The 17,476-nt window shown below is 36.8% G+C and overlaps 1 protein-coding gene across 1 annotated transcript in view; it reads left to right on the forward strand.

Annotated features, from left to right (window-relative positions):
* Vps13b (vacuolar protein sorting 13 homolog B) overlaps positions 1 to 17,476 on the forward strand; it is a 563,330-nt gene that overhangs the window by 253,862 nt on the left and 291,992 nt on the right. Inside the window, exons 22-23 of the mRNA XM_055622389.1 lie at positions 1,818 to 1,945; positions 12,382 to 12,616. Of these exons, the coding sequence (XP_055478364.1) occupies positions 1,818 to 1,945; positions 12,382 to 12,616 (363 nt within the window). The remainder of the gene's footprint in view (positions 1 to 1,817; positions 1,946 to 12,381; positions 12,617 to 17,476) is intronic.

Genomic DNA, 17,476 nt, shown 5'->3' on the forward strand with positions numbered 1-17,476 from the left:
TGCTATGAACATGGTTGAGCAAATATTCTTGTATATTGAGCATATTTTGATATGGTATAGTAGCTGGATCTTGAGGTAGCACTATTTCTAATTGTCTGAGAAAGTGCCAGATTGATTTCCAAAGCAGTTGTACAAGTTTACATCCCCACCAGCAATGGAGGAGGGTTCCCATTTCTCCACATCCTCTCCAGCATGTATTGTCACTTGAGATTTTGATTTTAGCCATTCTGATGGGTGCAAGATGAAATCTCAGGGTCATTTTGATTTGCATTTCTCTGATGACTAAGGACGTAGAGCACTTCTTTAAGTATTTCTCTGACCAGTTTGAAAAAACAAACAAACAAACAAATAAACAGAACAACTTCAAGTCTCTTAAGAAAGAAATTGAAGGAGATGCCAAAAGATAGAAAGATCTCCCATGCTCATAGATTGGTAGGATTAACGTAGTGAAAATGACCATCCTGCCAAAAGCAATCTACAGATTCAGTGCAATTCCCATCAAACTACCAACACAATTCTTTACAGACCTTGAAAGAACAATTCTCAATATCATATGGAAAAATAAAAAACCCAGAATTGCTAAAACAATCCTGTACAACAACAGATTGTCTGGAGGTGTCTCTAACCCTGACCTCAAGCTGTACTACAGTGCAGTAGTAATAGAAATGGCATGATTCTGGCACAGAAACAGAATCATACAGCAATGGAATTGAATAGAAGACCCAGAAATAATCCCACACACCTTCTGATACTTGATTTTTGACCACAAAAGCAAAACCATACAATGGAAAAAAGACAGCATCTTCAACAAATGGTGTCTAACTGGATGTCTACATGTAGAAAAATGCAAATAGATCCGTATTTATCACCCTGCACAAAACTAACATCCAAGTGGATCAAAGACCTCAACATAAAAACCAGACACACTAAATCTGTTAGGGGAAAATGTTGGAAAGAGCCTTGAAGTCATTAACACAGGAGAGAACTTCCTGAACAGAACACCAACAGCATAGGCTCTTAGGGCAACAATCAATAAATGGGACCTCATGAAACTGAAAAGTTTCTGTAAAAGATACAATCATGAGAACAAAACGACAGCCTACAGATTGGGATATCACCAACCCTACATCTGACAGATGGCTAATTTATAAAGAACTCGAGAAGTTAAAAGGCAGCAAATCACGTAACCCAATTAAAAAATGGGACACAGAACTAAACATAAAATTCTCAATAGAGGAATATAGAATGGCAGAGAAAACCTTAAAGTAATTCTTGGAATCTATATGTTTTTAAATCCTGTAGTTCTTCTCAGTGAACCAAATTTTTATTAACAGTGGAATATCTATTGTATTATGACTTAAACCTTTCGTGTACTTTAATTAATTTTGTCACTATAAAATATTTTAATTGATAAATTCTAAGGCATTGTTATCAGAAAGTTTCCTTTATGGGAAGACCCATCGTCTATCACTTTATGATGATGAATTCTTTTGCACAATTTTGAGTGGCTTACAACTTTTGTGCTGAAAAGTCACTGAAGTTACAGCTGAATAGGTGTTCATAAGCTGAGTGTCTGTCTATGCCATAAATGAATAGAACATTTCCATCTTTCTAGTTAACCTGTCAGTCATCTGTGACTTGACTGAAAGCTATTGTCTTTAACCCTACAGATTAAAGTACTGTGGCACTTATAAGCTCATACAGATGCAATACTTTTAAGCAGAGAAAGAGACCATCTTAGAAATACTTTCAGCATAACTTTGTGAGATTACATTTTGTGTGTTTACATTTTGCTAACTAGTTGTTCTTTAACTTAGAATCCAGGCCACTGTCAGTTCCCGTGAAAGCAATGCTGCACATTAATGAAGGATGTAGAAGTCCTGAGGAAAGAATGAAAGAATTTATTGGACTATTGTGGAATGCAGTGAAGAGTCTCACACTACAGGTAAACTGAAGCATTTGAGATATTAAGTTCTACTTTACATAATGCTATAAAATGTTAGCACATGTAACGATGGTATAATTTTTCAGACAACATTATTGTGCTTTGTCTCATATCCATTGGTGTATTATTCTTATTACAGGCCACATTTCCACTGACACACTTTGCTTATTATAGACAATATTCCCACAGTTCATCCCAGAATTTTATAATCAGAATTGTGTGAGAAATACGTGGTTTAGATAAACATGTATTTTGAAATGTATCTTTAGATTAAAAGTGTCCTAAGTACTGCTTTTTAAAAATATCATCCAAAAGGTTTAAAAGCTTAGTTTATGAATCAGTCTTTCAGAATTAAGAGAAAAATATGGTATGAGAAATATTGAATTAGTTTATAAAGTCTGTTAAAGTTTTCTCAATTATAAGTTAAATGTAAAATTATAATTAGCTTTTTCTTTATGGATACTATATTTTATTCTAATTTATTTTGACTTTGTAATGCTCATAACTCGTTCTATTTGTTATTAACCTGTAGCATTTTTCAGTTGGCATTTTTGTTTCAGCAGTTTGGCATATTGAATCTAGCAGGAAAGTCATTCTTTTCTTGACATTTTAAATAGATTTGGCAATAATAGTTTTTTGAATTTTTGTTTACACCTACTTGTTTAACATTACTTTCTTTTGATTCTTATAAACTTTTTGTCTGTGTAGTACATGTCCTTTTTCTTTTGCTCTGTGTTCTGTGTTTTTTAACATATTAATAGGATCATAGAAAGTGAGTGCAGATAGTGCACCCATGTACATGTGTGTGCACACAGTGACTGATAGGAAGCCTCTTAGTGGAGCTCCTCTCAGGACTTCAGAAAATTCTGTGGCTCTCAGAGGCATGTGAGTATGTCAGGAGAAGCATTATGGATATTAGCTGCCTGTTCTGATAAATTAGGAGACGAAACTACTTGGTTTTCTGTTACTTTGACAAAGTGCCTGAGAAAGGAGGAATATTTTTATTCACTGTTTCAGAAGTTTTAGTCTTTGTTTCTTAGAAGGAAAATGTGTTTCCATATCTTTGGGTCTTCTCTGAGAACTACACTATGACAGAAACTGTGGCAGAGCAGAGCTGCTCAGCTCATCACACCTGGAAAACAGAGAGCAGAGGCAAGGGGTCACATGCTCCAGAGGCGCATCCTGCCTGTTTCCTCCAAGTAGGAGCTGTCTTCTAACTAGTTCTGCTATGGTCTTGCCAGTAGGTTACCCCACCATCTGGGGACTCATCCTTCAGTGCAGTAGTTTTGGGAAACATTTTAGATCCATACCATATTAGAGTGACCCAGATGAACATTCAATGGTTCATAGAACTAATTGGCACTATTCTGTGGTCTGTAACACAACAGTTAACAGTGACAAACAACCAGGCAGACCAATGACCCTAAGTGCTGCTTCACTTTAATAGTTACACTTAAATTACCTCCTTCCTTCTTACTCAGTCTACAGTGAGTTGAGTAATGTATGATTACTTTTTTTGATGCCATTTTAAGAAGTTCAATAATGGGGCAAGAATAATAGTATTAAGATATAAAGTTAGATGCCAGCATTAGAAAAACATTTATTACATTTCCTTTATATTTCCAAGGATTCCCTTTATATTCCTTAATTGGGTTCTGAATAATATCAGCAGCTTTTATATATATAACTTACCAAGAAAACAAATAGTGTTCTATATAATACCCAGAATGAAATAACAGAATCGTATTCATCTTACTGCAAGAAACAAGCAAAATAAATGAATAAAATACAGAAAACTATAATTTCAGAACACCAGATAGTCAAGTTGAATAGCCAAAGGACTCAAGTTTAACTTAACTTAATAACCAAAGAATTTAGGGAATGAGAAAGCAGTCTGTCTCCATTCTGGTCATCTCCATTCTGGTTTCAGTGTTTCAGTACATGGTGATACCATTTAAACACCAGAATATGCCTTTCTAGGATTAAAAGATAATAGAGTCTGATTTTATTTGTCTATTTGCCATGGTTGTTAGATATAGTAGTATCTTTGAATAATCCTTTGTAGAGTCATAGAACAGAGTTATATTGGCAATTTGTTTTGGGGAGTATTCCCAAAGAGGCTTAAAACAACGAGAATGGGAGAAACAGGTAATTCAGGAATATATGTAAACTGAAACAACTATGGGCCACTGACACACTACTTATATTTTTCATTTATTTATTTGTTTTATTTATTTATTACAATTTATTCACCTTGTAGTCCAGCTGTAGCCCTTCCCCTCAGCCCCTCCCAATCCCACCTACCCTTCCTCTTCTCCTGTGTTCCTCCCCTAGTCCACTGAAAGGGGAAGTCCTCCTCCCCTTCCACCCCACCCTAGCCTATCAGGTCTCATCAAGACTGGCTGCACTGTCTTCTTCTATGCCTTGGTAAGGCTGCTTCCCCCTCAGAGGGAGGTGATCAAAGAGCCAACCACTGAGTTCACATCAAAGACAGTCCTTGTTCCTATTACTAGGGAAATGACTTGGACACTGAGCTGGCATGGGCTACATCTGTGCAGGGGTTCTAGGTAATCTCTATAAATGGTCCTTGGTTGGAGTATTAGTCTCAAAAGACACCACTGTGCCCATATTTTTGGTTTTGTTGCTCTCCTTGTGGGACTCCTCTCCTCTCCAAGTTCCACTATCTTCCCCCTTCTTTCATAAGATTCCCTGCACTCTGCCCAAAGTTTGGCGATGAATCTCAGCATCTGCTTCGATACCCTACTGGGTAGATTCTTTCAGAGGACCTCTGACACACTACTTTATTCTGTAGAAGTTCCTTAGAGAAACTTATCAGATGAGTAGGAACGGAAGCTAGCAAATTCATGGAAGTAAGTCCAGGAAGTGTTATATTTCCAAGAGTCATGGACAAAGTTTGAATGTTAACTCTGGGCTTTCTGTTGCTTATCTGTGCTTTGAAACACACCATTCCCATATAAGATTATTTCCAATTTTATGATTCTTGTAGAAACTTGTCTGTTTTTGTTTTATAACAATTCAATGTCCTTACTGAGTTTACTTAATCTCATCTCACTGTCAATTATCCGTAAATAGAGATAATGGTAGCCCTTTTTCCTTCTTTTGTTTTTTGTGAAATTAGATAATATACACATAACATAAAGTTTATCAACCTGACCTTTTGAATATACTGTGTATTTATGGTTTCTTTTTTTTTTTTTTTGAGTAAGTGTGTTGGCATATTATTATTTCTTCAGAACAGCTATCCTGCTTCTGATGTTGGGGTTTTCCTGGCTGTACTCTAGTCATGGGCTTGTGTAAAACCTACTATAGTTTAACATTTCCAGATGTTAACGTATCGTGTAAGTTTTAGAGATAAAATTAAATATTTATACTCTGACTAAGTTATTAAAATCTAAGTGAAAATATGTATTGTAAAGCAAGTATTTTCTGTTTACTAAGATGTTTTGTTGACCAAAACATAAAACAGGAAACTCTGAACCTCTCATCAGATGAAACTGAACATTATAACCTTAAAACTATAAAAATATTATTCTTTTTGTAAAATTTTGAAGAAGTAAATGTATTTGGGACCAGAGTTTATGGAAAGTTGACTTTGGAGCCAAAGTTGATATTTATTAAGACCATGTTATTTCATACTTATGACAGAAAAACTTATGAAGTATAAAGGCACCAACAGTATTTGGTATATTGTTTATTTTTTCAGTGGCAAAATAGGGCTTTTAAACAACCTTATAATGGTTATTCTGTAATAGTACATGTTGACTTAGACATTTTTTGGTTAGAAAACCTTTTATCAAATTATATTAGGCTTATTTGTTCTTTGACGTTTTTCTTTATCTGAAAACCATGAGGGCCAGTATTATCAGCACTGATCTTACATTTTAGAAAGCTACAATTTTATTCTGCGAGCACATAATTAACAATGGCATAACGTTACAAAAATAGAAATGCTCTGGCCTGGAACTCTGAGAAGAGAAAGCGTTTTCATTGTTATTGTTGAACTCAGCTGTTTTGCTCATGTGTATTGAGAGGTTCAGTTTGGTGTCCTATAGCATTGCAGGTTCTGATTTGTTTTCTGAGTCTCTGATCCCTCTAGTAGTTCCTCTACATTATGTAGAGAACCACTTTTATGTTCTCATTTTGATGAGATTGTCAGTCAAACTGTCTGAATTTAAGTACTGTAAGCCAGTTAAGCTAGGCCTAGGGAATTTTACCTGGATCATGTCCACTGATAAAATAATAGTATTTCTTCATGTCTAGTGAACTCTCCTGCTTATCTTCGGGATCAAGTAGGAATAGACATTTCAAAACAGGCAGGTGAATAGTCAGTCACTTTAATTATGAAAGCATATTTTATAACACTTAACACTATCAGGTTTATATGGACATTTACCTTCTTATCCATAGGCACTGACTGAGTTAGAGTCATTGAATGGTAGCCTCTTAGCAGCGAGAAGTCTGAAATTCTACACTAGAAATTTAACAACCACTGTTCCACAATCAAATTGAATGGGAAAACTATGGAACATAATCCCCTTTGGGATTTTTTTTTTATTTGAAACTTAAACTTGGGTATATTTAGATTCCATATCCAAAACATTTCCATGACACAATTTGCTGGCTGAGTATATGTTCTCTTGACACAAGCTAAAGTCATTTGGGAAGATGAAACGTCAGTTGAGAATGTGCCCCACCAGGTTTGCCTGTGGCCTAGTTTGTGATACATTCTCTTGAATGATTATTTTTTAGGAGGGTTCAGCTCACTAGGGAAAGAGCTCTAAGAAAGCAGGATGAGCAGGACAGTAAAGCACCCCTCAGTGGCCTCTATGTCAGCTCATGCCTCCAGGTTCCTGCCTAACGTTCCAGCCTTAAATTCTCTCAGTGATGAAATTTTGAAATAAACTTTTTCCTCTCCAACTTACTTTTGCCATGGTGTTTTACCATATCAATAGAGACCCCAAATATGAAACATAATAATAAATATAAAACAAGAAATAAATTTGGTTTCAGTTTTATGTATTTATTCTGATGTAGCACGCATAGAAGGCTGATAATTTTGAAGGTCTGTAAATATTTAGGTAAACAACCAAATTTTAAAATATATACACCGTGTACATGCTTTTAAATCCTTGAAGGCAAATCTCTTGCAAATAGAAACTTAGTATTTATTTATGGGTTTATTTGGTTTTTTTTTAATTTTTTGTGATATTTTATTTTTTATTTTTATTACTAGTTACATTTTATTAACTCGGTATCCCAGCTGTATCCTGCTCCCTCATTCCCTCCCAAACCCACCCTTGCTCCCTCATCTCCTCCCTGCCCCTTTCCAAGTCCACTGATAGAAGAGGACCTCCTCCCCTTTCATCTGACCCTGTTTTATCAGGGATCTTCAGGACTGGCTGCAAAGTCCTCCTGTGGCCTAGCAGGGGTACTAGCAGGTCAAAGATCCTGCCATTGAGTTCATGTCAGAAATAGTCCCTGTTCCCCTTACTAGGGAAACCCACTTGGTTACTGAGCTACCACGGGCTACATCCGAGCAGAGGTTCTAGGTTATATCCATACATGGTCCTTGGTTGGAGAAACAGTTTCATGTAAGATACCTTTGCCCAGATATATTTGGTCCTTGAGGAGCTCCTATCCTCTCCACGTCATACTAACTCTCCCTTCTTTCATATGATTCCCTGCACTCTGCCCAAGGTTTGGTTATGAATCTTAGTATCTGCTAGGTAGAGTCTTTCAGAGGCCCTCTGTGGTAGGCTCCTGTCCTATTACTTGTTTTCTCCTACTTCCAGTGCCCATTTATTTGGTAGGCAAATGTTTAGTTGACTAGCATACATCTTTCTATCAATATTATATTTCCCCTACATGAGGAAAATGACTTATCACATGGACTACAACTCTGTTTGAGCTTATCTGACCAATAAGTCAATTTTATTAATTAACCTAATAGAATTTTTCCTGTAGAATGAAAAACTCAACAACATAAGTGAAGACATAATTTTAATACCTGGTGGCAAAAATCATCATTTGTTGATGATTGAATACCTAGTAAATACTAGGAACTGTGTTCAGTATTGTAGAGCAAGTGCAACACGCATAGTGTTGCCTTATAGTTTATGGTCTGCTAAAAGTGTTGTAATATTGGGTAATTGTATGAAATATTGTCCACCCATTCATTCATTCATTCCTCTCCTGGAGAGTCTCTCTACCACTGCATGATATCAGTTATTCCTAAAGTTTTAGTTCAAACAAGGGGAACATTTTATTTTGGACTAAGAGGCACCTAGCACAGCATTAGGAAGTATTTACATATGAAGTGTTTCATAAGACTGGCCAGTCACTGGACTAGCTAAGAGTTTTCAGGTTAATGTGTAAATGCTTCTCTTTAAATGAGTTGCCATCATACTTATACAGCACATAAATCACAAAAATAAGGTTTCCCTCTTCCTTCCTTCCCTTTTTTTTAAAAAAATAGATTATTTTCTCATACAATATATCCTGATTACAGTTTTCCTACCTCTACTACTCCCAGTCCCTCCCAGCTTCTCCTTCCATCCAGACCCACTGTTTTTCTGTCACTCTTTAGAAAAGAACAAGCTGATGATTTTGAATTTTCACCTATAGATCTGGGGAACACCATGCATAGATCTTTTTCAGTGGCACATAAACTTAAAATTTAAGAATAAGTGTACATTGCAATTATTTCATTTGTTAGAATCTGAATACCAAACTTTTTTTACTTTATTGTTTTACCCTCTGAGTCTGAAACCTTAAATGCATAGTTCTCGATCTAGTATGAATGAAATAGTGGTTGTTCTACTTCAAGAATTTGTAATAATTTCTTTACTTTCACCCATGAATGTGTTCAATGTTGGCAAAAGAACTTGTTGCTACCAAAACTGAAACAAGATCCTTGAAACAGAAAGGATGTTGCCATGGAAAAGTGAAGTAACACTCAGTGCAGCTGCAGTGCATTAATGAATAGGATATTTTTTTAAAAGATCATTTGTGTTTGGTGTGGCGCAGAGGGTCCCAACCAGGTGGTTTCCATGAGCAAAATCTGACCCCGGATTTAGGATGTCTTACTGGCAGATTACTTCATTTTCTTTCCCTCGGATTGTCAGAATTTATAGCTGCACACTTATGACCAGTAATGTAAATCACTCAACATTTTACATTAAAGCACAGTTTAGACATACAGTTTAACAGTTATTCTAAAAGTATAAAAAAAGATTTCATGTGATAGCCTCACTGTATAGAATACATATTTCTCCGTAAAAATTTTGAGCAATTTTTAGTATGTATGCTTAGATTCTACTCACTAAAGGAACCTTCATCACAAATACCTTATTTTAGAAAGCTTATCTTGTAGAGTTTTTAACCTAACTCATATATAAATATACTATTGTTTCTATATGCATTATTCATTGTTTCCGTTCTATGAACTAGTTGATTTTTAAGTTATTAGTGTGTGGTATTTTATGATTTTGGATATAGAGTGCAATTAAATTTTATTTCTAAGACTGACTTTGTGTATATTGTCACGTTTCTGCATGTTTCCGTATATTAAACTAGTGACCTCACATTGTTGAGACCATTTTACCATAACATCAATATCTATATGAAATGTTAATATTTATTAATATTTTGGTCCTTTGATCTGAATTAGGAAAGAATGCTCACTTAGGTTATGCCATTGTAAACTGTACAGTTAAACATCATTAATGCATTATGTTAAATATTTAAAACATACTAATGATACATATAAGACTATGTAGAGTTATTTTTCAATGAAATATGTTATGATCTTAATCTGATCATCAAGTCTTTAATACTTACAAACTTAAATTGCAAGCACTGCAAGCAAGGTTCTAGAACTAACATAATTCAGTTGATACATCATATGGATTTTTTTTTGCATTGGGTTATGTGCCATTTTTCTTCACTGAATTCAGTAGTTGTCTATATCCAGAAATGTAAAACCAATACAAACCATGTTGCATGTTAGTGAATTATTTATTTTATCAAGGAAATCTGAGTGGAATGTCATGCTCTTTCTAGAAATACATTTATCTGAAAGAAAGGCTATTACTGCATCTTTCATTATCCTTTACAAAGCACATTCTTCTTGCTAACACAATCACTTGAATTATCTATCCCTAAACTTAGTTAAGCAATGCAAGATTTATCATACCTCCAAATCACGTATTTGTTGTACAGTTTTTATAGAAAACTAATAAGTTGTAATTTACATTTGCTTAACAAAACAATTCAAGTTTCCAAGACTTTGAGGAATTATTAAAACCACATGCTAGATATTGTTTTGTATGTTTGTTTGTTTAATTAATTTTATTTATTTATTACAATTTATTCACTTTGTATCCCTGCTGCAGCCCCCTCCCTCATCTCCTCCCAGTTCTACCCACCCTCCCTTTTCTCCCCCTATGTGCTTTCTCTAGTCTCCTGATAGGTGAGGATTTCCTCCCCTTCTATCTGATCCTAGCTTATGAGGTCTCATCAAAGCTGGCAGTATCATCTTCCTCTGTGGCCTGGCATGGCTGTACCCCACAGGGGGAATGTGATCAACGACCCAGCCACTGAGTTCATGTCCGAGACAGCCCCTGTACGCCTTACTAAGAAACCCACTTGGAAACTGGCAGCCTGTAGGCTTGCTTTGAACAGGGGTTCTAGGTCCTCTCCATGCATGGTCCTTGCTTGGAGTATCGGTCTCTGCAGGTGCCCCTGGGCCCAGGTATTTTGTCTCTGTTGTTCTCCTTGCAGAGTTCCTGTCCCCTCCATGTCTTTCTGTCTCCCCCTTCTTCCATAAGGATTCTAGCACTCTGCCCAAATTTTAGCTATGAGTCTCAGTATCTCCTTTGATACCCTCGGTATAGTCTTTCAGAAGTCCTCTGTGGAAGGCTCCTGTCCTGTTCTTCTAGGAGAATTCACAACAGAGAAATATTGAATGGCAGAGAAACACTTAAAAGAAATGCTCAACATCTAGTCAATCAGGAAATGCATACCAAAACAACCCAGAGATTTCACCTCACACCCATCAGAATGGCTAAGATCAAAAACTCAAGGGATGATGCATGCTGGAGAGGTTGTGGGGAAAGGGGAACCCCCTCCATTTCTGGTGGGAATGTAACCTTGTACAACCACTTTGAAAATCAATCTGGTGCTTTCTCAGGAAATTAGGAATAGTGCTACCTCAAGATCCAGCTATACCACTCCTAGGCATATATCCAAAATATTCTCAAGTGTACAACAAGGACATTTGCTCAACCATGTTCATAGCAGCTTTTTTCATAATAGCCAGAATCTGAAAACAACCCAGATGTCCCTCAACTGAGGAATGGATACAGAAATTATGGTATATTTATACAATGGAATACTACTCAGCAATTAAAAATAAGGAAATCATGAAACTTTTAGGCAAATGGTGGGAACTAGAAAAGATCATCTTGAGTGAGGTATCCCAGAAGCAGAAAAACACACATGGCATATACTCACGTATAAGTGGATATTAGACATGTAATATATGATAACCATACTAAAATCTATACTCCTAAAGAAGCTAAGCAAGGAGGAGCCTAGGAAAGAGGCTGAACCCTCATTCAGAAGGGCAAACAGGATGAACTGAATATTGTTTTTTAAGAGTCACCTAAGACTAATAGAACTTAACCTTCACTTGTTCTGAATTTAAAAGAAAAAGAAAAAAACTTATGCATTTGGGCGTATTAATGTTCTATGGCTCTGTTGAGTTAATTAACTATTCTCAATCTTTAAGGAGAATTAAATTTTATGTAATAATCACAATTTATGTAATTGAAGACTAAAATGAGACAAAACACTTTGATTTCTAAGACTTCCTATTGCCCTGTGTTATACAAATGTACATTCGTATATATTTTGCCTCTTTGGGTGTACACACAAGGTTTATTACCCAGACACATTCTTCTAATGATTCTTGGAGGTTTGAACTGAGTATTTTAAGTTTGTGTCCATGTATTTCAGTTCGTAATTTTTAAATACAGGCCCCAAATGGGCATAGAAATAGCATTATTAAGAAAAATAAAAGTTTACCGCCTTATCTGTGTGCTGCTACCTAAATCTAATGACCTTGAGAAGCAGGAATGTTTTTGTTTTTCCTTATTTCTCAGCACATTTTCTAACTCCCATCATAATTCTTGAAACAACTGGTGAAGGGCAGCAGCATTTTTTATTTCATGTCACTGTGTGCTTGAAACAATCCTTTTTAATTGTCATTTAGATTTCTTAAATCCAATAACTCATGAGGATACATGCTGGGCATGTTTCCATTTTTTACTTCATTTTTTATGGTGAAGATGAGTAGTAGTTCAAATGCATGTTTGATCTAACCCAAATATCTTAATTCTGCTTTTCTTTTCTAGCTTGATGTACAGTCTTGCTGTGTATTCATTCCAAATGACAGTCTGCCATCTCCCAGTACAATTGTATCTGGTGATATTCCTGGAACAGTAAGAAGTTGGTACCATGGACAAACCAGCATACCAGGAACACTTGTCCTCTGTTTGCCGCAAATAAAGATTATTAGTGCTGGTCACAAGTACATGGAACCTCTTCAGGAGATTCCTTTTGTCATCCCACGGCCCATCCTTGAAGAAGGTACTTTTTTTTTTTTTCCATAATATTATTTTATGCTGGCAGTTGTAGGATTTTCCCTCCCCCATTTTTATTTTACCCATATGAGTGTTGCCTACATGTATGTCTATGTATACATAAGTGCAGAATCCATAGATACCAAAGAGTATGTTGTATATATTGAGACTGGAGTTACGAGTAGTTGTGAGTTGCCATATAGGTGCTGGGCATCAAACTCTGGTTCTCTGCAAGAACAGCTAGTGTTCTTAATTGCCAGCTATCTCTTCTTCCTTGTTTTGTTTTTTGATATATAGTATACATGTAAACTAACTTGTACATGAAGATTTGTTATAATTTTATTTAGCATACTGATATATTTTATTGCTCTCGTATGTCTATATTAACATAACTAATATCTAAATAAATTATCTATAAAATATAAACTATAATATGATTATAAAAAGAAAAACATAGGACATATTGGTTTGGGCTTATTTTATTTAAAAAAAATCTTTTTGTATACTGTGATCATATTCCTTCTTCAAGTATTTCCAGATTATCACCACCTCTCTACCCATTCAACTTATATATCCTTTATCTATTTCTCAAAAACAAAAAAACCAACAAATACAGAAAACTGCAAACAATAAAAACTCTAAGTTAAGACTGAAAACAAACAAACAAACAAACAAACAAAAAAACAAAGCCAAAACAAAACAAAGAGCACACACACAAATCATGGAGCCTGCTTTGTGTCAGTCAGCAATGCTGGGGCATGGGCTCGCCCTGGACTATGGTTGACATACCCATTGGCACTCCTTTGAGGAAATTGATCTTGTCATTCCTAGTAGATACCAATTTCAAACAGCTTCTTGGTTAGGGATCGAAGTTTTGTGCTCACTTCTTCTCAGTGCTGGGATTTTGTCTGTTTTTAACCTCTATGGGTCTTGTGGGTGATACCACCTTCTCTGTGATTTTACATGTGTATTCATTCTGTTGTGTTTGGACGACATTATTTATATGGTGTCATTCACCACCTCTGGCTTTTACAGTCCTGCCTACTCCTCTTCATAAATTTTGAACCTTGAAAGGAGGGGTTTGATAAAGATCCCCCATTTGAGTTTGAGGGCTCTCAAGTGTCTGACTCTTTCTTTGCGCATTGTTTAGTTGTGGATCTCTTTGTTACTTAACCATTGACTGCAAGTAAAAGCGTCTCTAACGATGGATGAGTGATGCTCAAATCTGTGGGTATAGCAGTTTGTCACTAGGGATCTTTTAATTTTATGTTCTTTAACTGAATTTCTCCTAGGCCTATGACCTGTCTAGTCTCAGGGTCTTAACCATTTCAGCAGTGTCATACATGGCTTTTATCTCATGGACTGGTCTTCAATACCAGCAGGATATGGTTCATATTGCCATAATAACATTTGTGTCCTGTATTGCACCGGTACATTTTACAAGCTGGTCTCTGTTATAGGTTTCAGGGTTTGTAGCTTTGTGAAATTGATGATTACTTTTCTCTTGTTTGTACTTTTTTTCTGAAATTAATGACTATTGTAGTGTGCAAAGTAACTTCAAGCACCATGAACACTAGTCAGTATGGGTAAAGTTTCTAGTTGGGTACCAACTCTCAGTGTTTGCTGGCATAAGGAATTTGCACCTTCAGCAATGAGATCTTACCATCAGATTATGGAAAGTAAGCAATAACGTTGAAATATCTTATGATGTTTGGTGGCAGTGTGTGTGTGTGTGGTGTCTCTCTGTGAACCTTTTGTCTAGCAGCTCAATTAGTTGTAAGCTAATTATGGCACTGGGGGATTTACTTACTATAAATGAATAGCCGAGTCCTTGTCTCCCCCATGTTGTTGATTATTAATATTTATTATTGATTTATCTTTTAGTTAAACAGTGGTTATTCCTAAACCAGCTGTATACCCAAATCACCACACAGAGACTAGGCTTTATTTAATTAACCTAGAGCACAATGCTGGGCTATAGTTATTCCATCTTAAACCTCCAAGCCCACATAGTTTCCTCCCATTCAGATTTTACCCATTATACTTGCTTTTAGTGATATATTAGGTCCAGTTCATCTCTCCTCATGGTTCCAAGTCCTGTCCTGCTGATCTCTCCTCTCCGGCTCTTCCCCCTCCTTCTTTCTCCTCCCCTCTGGACCAGGATGTCCACCCTACTCCATTGCTCAGCATTGTCTGGTTGTTTTATTGACAATGCATTTGTTCTAAATAGTGGCATGCTTACACAAACTTGAGACAGGTAATGCTTAGAATAAACATCATAGTGTAATGTCGAGATTGAAACCAGATAGTGGGGTAGAGAAACCAGCATTTGAATGAACAAGGGTAAATTGTATACATTCTTGTATACAACACAACACCCCAATTGTATAGTGACTCCATTTAGCTTCAGTTCATATATGTATATGTTTCATGTAGCTTCTACAGTGCAAGGGTTCCATATGGCTTTTTCAAAGGCCATAAATGTTACTTACTCCCATGTAATGGAAGTTTTTGTTTCTTTACAACGCATTTGTGTAAATATGTTTTTTGTTTTAATTCTAAGTGTGGTATTTTAGTTTGGGCTTTAGTTTGTCCACAGCTGGTAATTGTCTCATGTGGGATGTGGTCTTTGACAGCTGGTAACAGCCTGCCTTACTATGGCACAGAGAGGGGCGGGGTGTATGGCTCTGAGGATATAAATATGAGAGCCGAGAAAGAGAATGTGTGACACACAGTGGTGGAGTGTGGTGAGTTGCAGTTTGGAGAGACCAGAGATGCTTTGTGGTACAAAGGCTTGGTGGCGAGAGATGAAGGAGACTGCTTTTGCTTTTGATGGAGAATTGGTATAACCCTGAAAAAAAAAAAAACATTGATCCTAAACTGCTGGGAGAAGTAAAGAGGTCTGTGCCCCCTCTCCTCACTAACCTTCTCTCGTTTATCTAGGGTTGGGGTTTTGGAAGGGAGTGGCTTTAAGGAACCCCCCAAAAAATAGAGTTTAAAAATGAGTGCTACACCCCCTCCATCCATTTTTTTTTTGCTTTATTTTTCATTTCCCTTCCAATCCTATTCTAATTTTCTCTTTTATATCTTTGTTACACTCTACTCTTCTTCCTTGGATCTCCTTCACTCCACTCCCATCCCTTATTAGCTACCTAGCCTCTGTGACTATTGAAACACATATAGCTGTAGCATAAAAGCTAGCATCCACATAGAAGAGAAGACATACTTTCTTTTTTGTATGTGTCCCAATTACCTCACTCAGGATAATTGTTTCTAGTTCATCCATTTACAGGCTATTTCCATTTTCCTTAACAGCTACATAATATTCCATTGTGTAAATCTACCACATTTGAATCATCCAGTCATTAGTGATGGTCATCTAGACTTTCCCTAGTGTATGGCTATTATGAATAGAGCAAAAGTGAGCATGGCTGGGCTAGTATCTTGGAGTAGGGTGTAGAGTCCTTGGGTTTATTTCCAGAAGTGGTGTAGCTGGATCTTGTGTGGGATGTAGAGTCCTTGGGTTTATTCCCAGAAGTGGTGTAGCTGGATCTTGTGGTAGGTTAATTTTCATCTTCTTGAGGACACTGACATCAATATGGGCTGTACCATTGTGCAGTACTGACAGCAATAAACAAGCCAACTTGAGTATGGTAGGTAATTTTTTTTGTGTGTTCTTAGCTTGCAAATTGTTAAGAAATTCTGCATCTCTATTTTTTAACTTTTTTTTATTGATTACACTTTATTCATTTATTCAATTACACTTTATTCATGTATCCCCCCATAAGCCCCTCCCTCTTCCCCTCCCGATCCCACCCTCCCTCCCCTTTCTGCATGCATGCCCCTCCCCAAGTCCACTGATAGGGGAGGTTCTCCTCTCCTTCTTTCTGATCTTAGTCTATCTGTTCTCATCAAAAGTGGCTGCATTGTCCTTCTGTGGCCTGGTAAGGCTGCTCCCCCCTCAGGGGGAGGTGATTAAAGAGCAAGCCAATCAGATTATGTCAGAGGCAGTCCCTCTTCCCATTACTATGTAACCCACTTGGACACTGAACTGCCATAGCCTACATCTGTGCAGGGGTTCTAGGTTATCTCCATGCATGGTACTTGGTTGGAGTATGAGTCTCTGGGAAGTTCCCTGTGTTCAAATTTTCTTGTTCTGTTGCTCTCCTTGTGGAGTTCCTGTCCTCTCCAGCTCTTACTATTTCCTACTTCTTACATAAAATTCCATTCACTCTGCCCGACAGTTGGCCATCAGGCTCAGCATCTGCTTTGATAGTCTGCAGGGCAGAGGCTTTCAGAGGCCATCTGTGACAGGTTCCTAGTTTGTTTCCTGTTTTCTTCTTCTGGCTTTCAGAGGCCCTCTGTAGCAGGTTCCTAGGTTGTTTCCTGTTTTCTTCTTCTTCTGTTGTCCATCCTCTTTGCCTTTCAGGATGAGGATTGAGCGTTTTAGTTAGGGTCTTCTCTCTTGCTTAGTTTCTTTAGATGCACAGATTTTAGTGGGTTTGTCCTACTCGTTGGTACAGGAGAAAACTTCCTGAACAGAACACCAACAGCAGAGGCTCTAAGAGCAACAATCAATAAATGGGACCTCATGAAACTGAAAAGCTTCTGTAAGGCAAAGGACACTGTCATCAAAACAAAGCGACTGCCTACAGATTGGGAAAGAATCTTCACCCACCCTTTATCTGACAGAGGACTCATATCCAGTATATATAAAGAACTAAACAAGCTGAAAAGCAGCAAACCAAGTAATCCAATTAAGAAATGGGGAACAGAGCTAAACAGAGAATTCTCTGTAGAGGAATATCGAATGGCAGAGAAGCACTTAAAGAAATGCTCAACCTCATTAGCCATTAGGGAAATGCAA

This window comes from Psammomys obesus, unplaced genomic scaffold (genome assembly GCF_907164565.1).
Source record: "Psammomys obesus unplaced genomic scaffold, mPsaObe1.curated_primary_1811, whole genome shotgun sequence".
Taxonomy (NCBI): domain Eukaryota; kingdom Metazoa; phylum Chordata; class Mammalia; order Rodentia; family Muridae; genus Psammomys; species Psammomys obesus.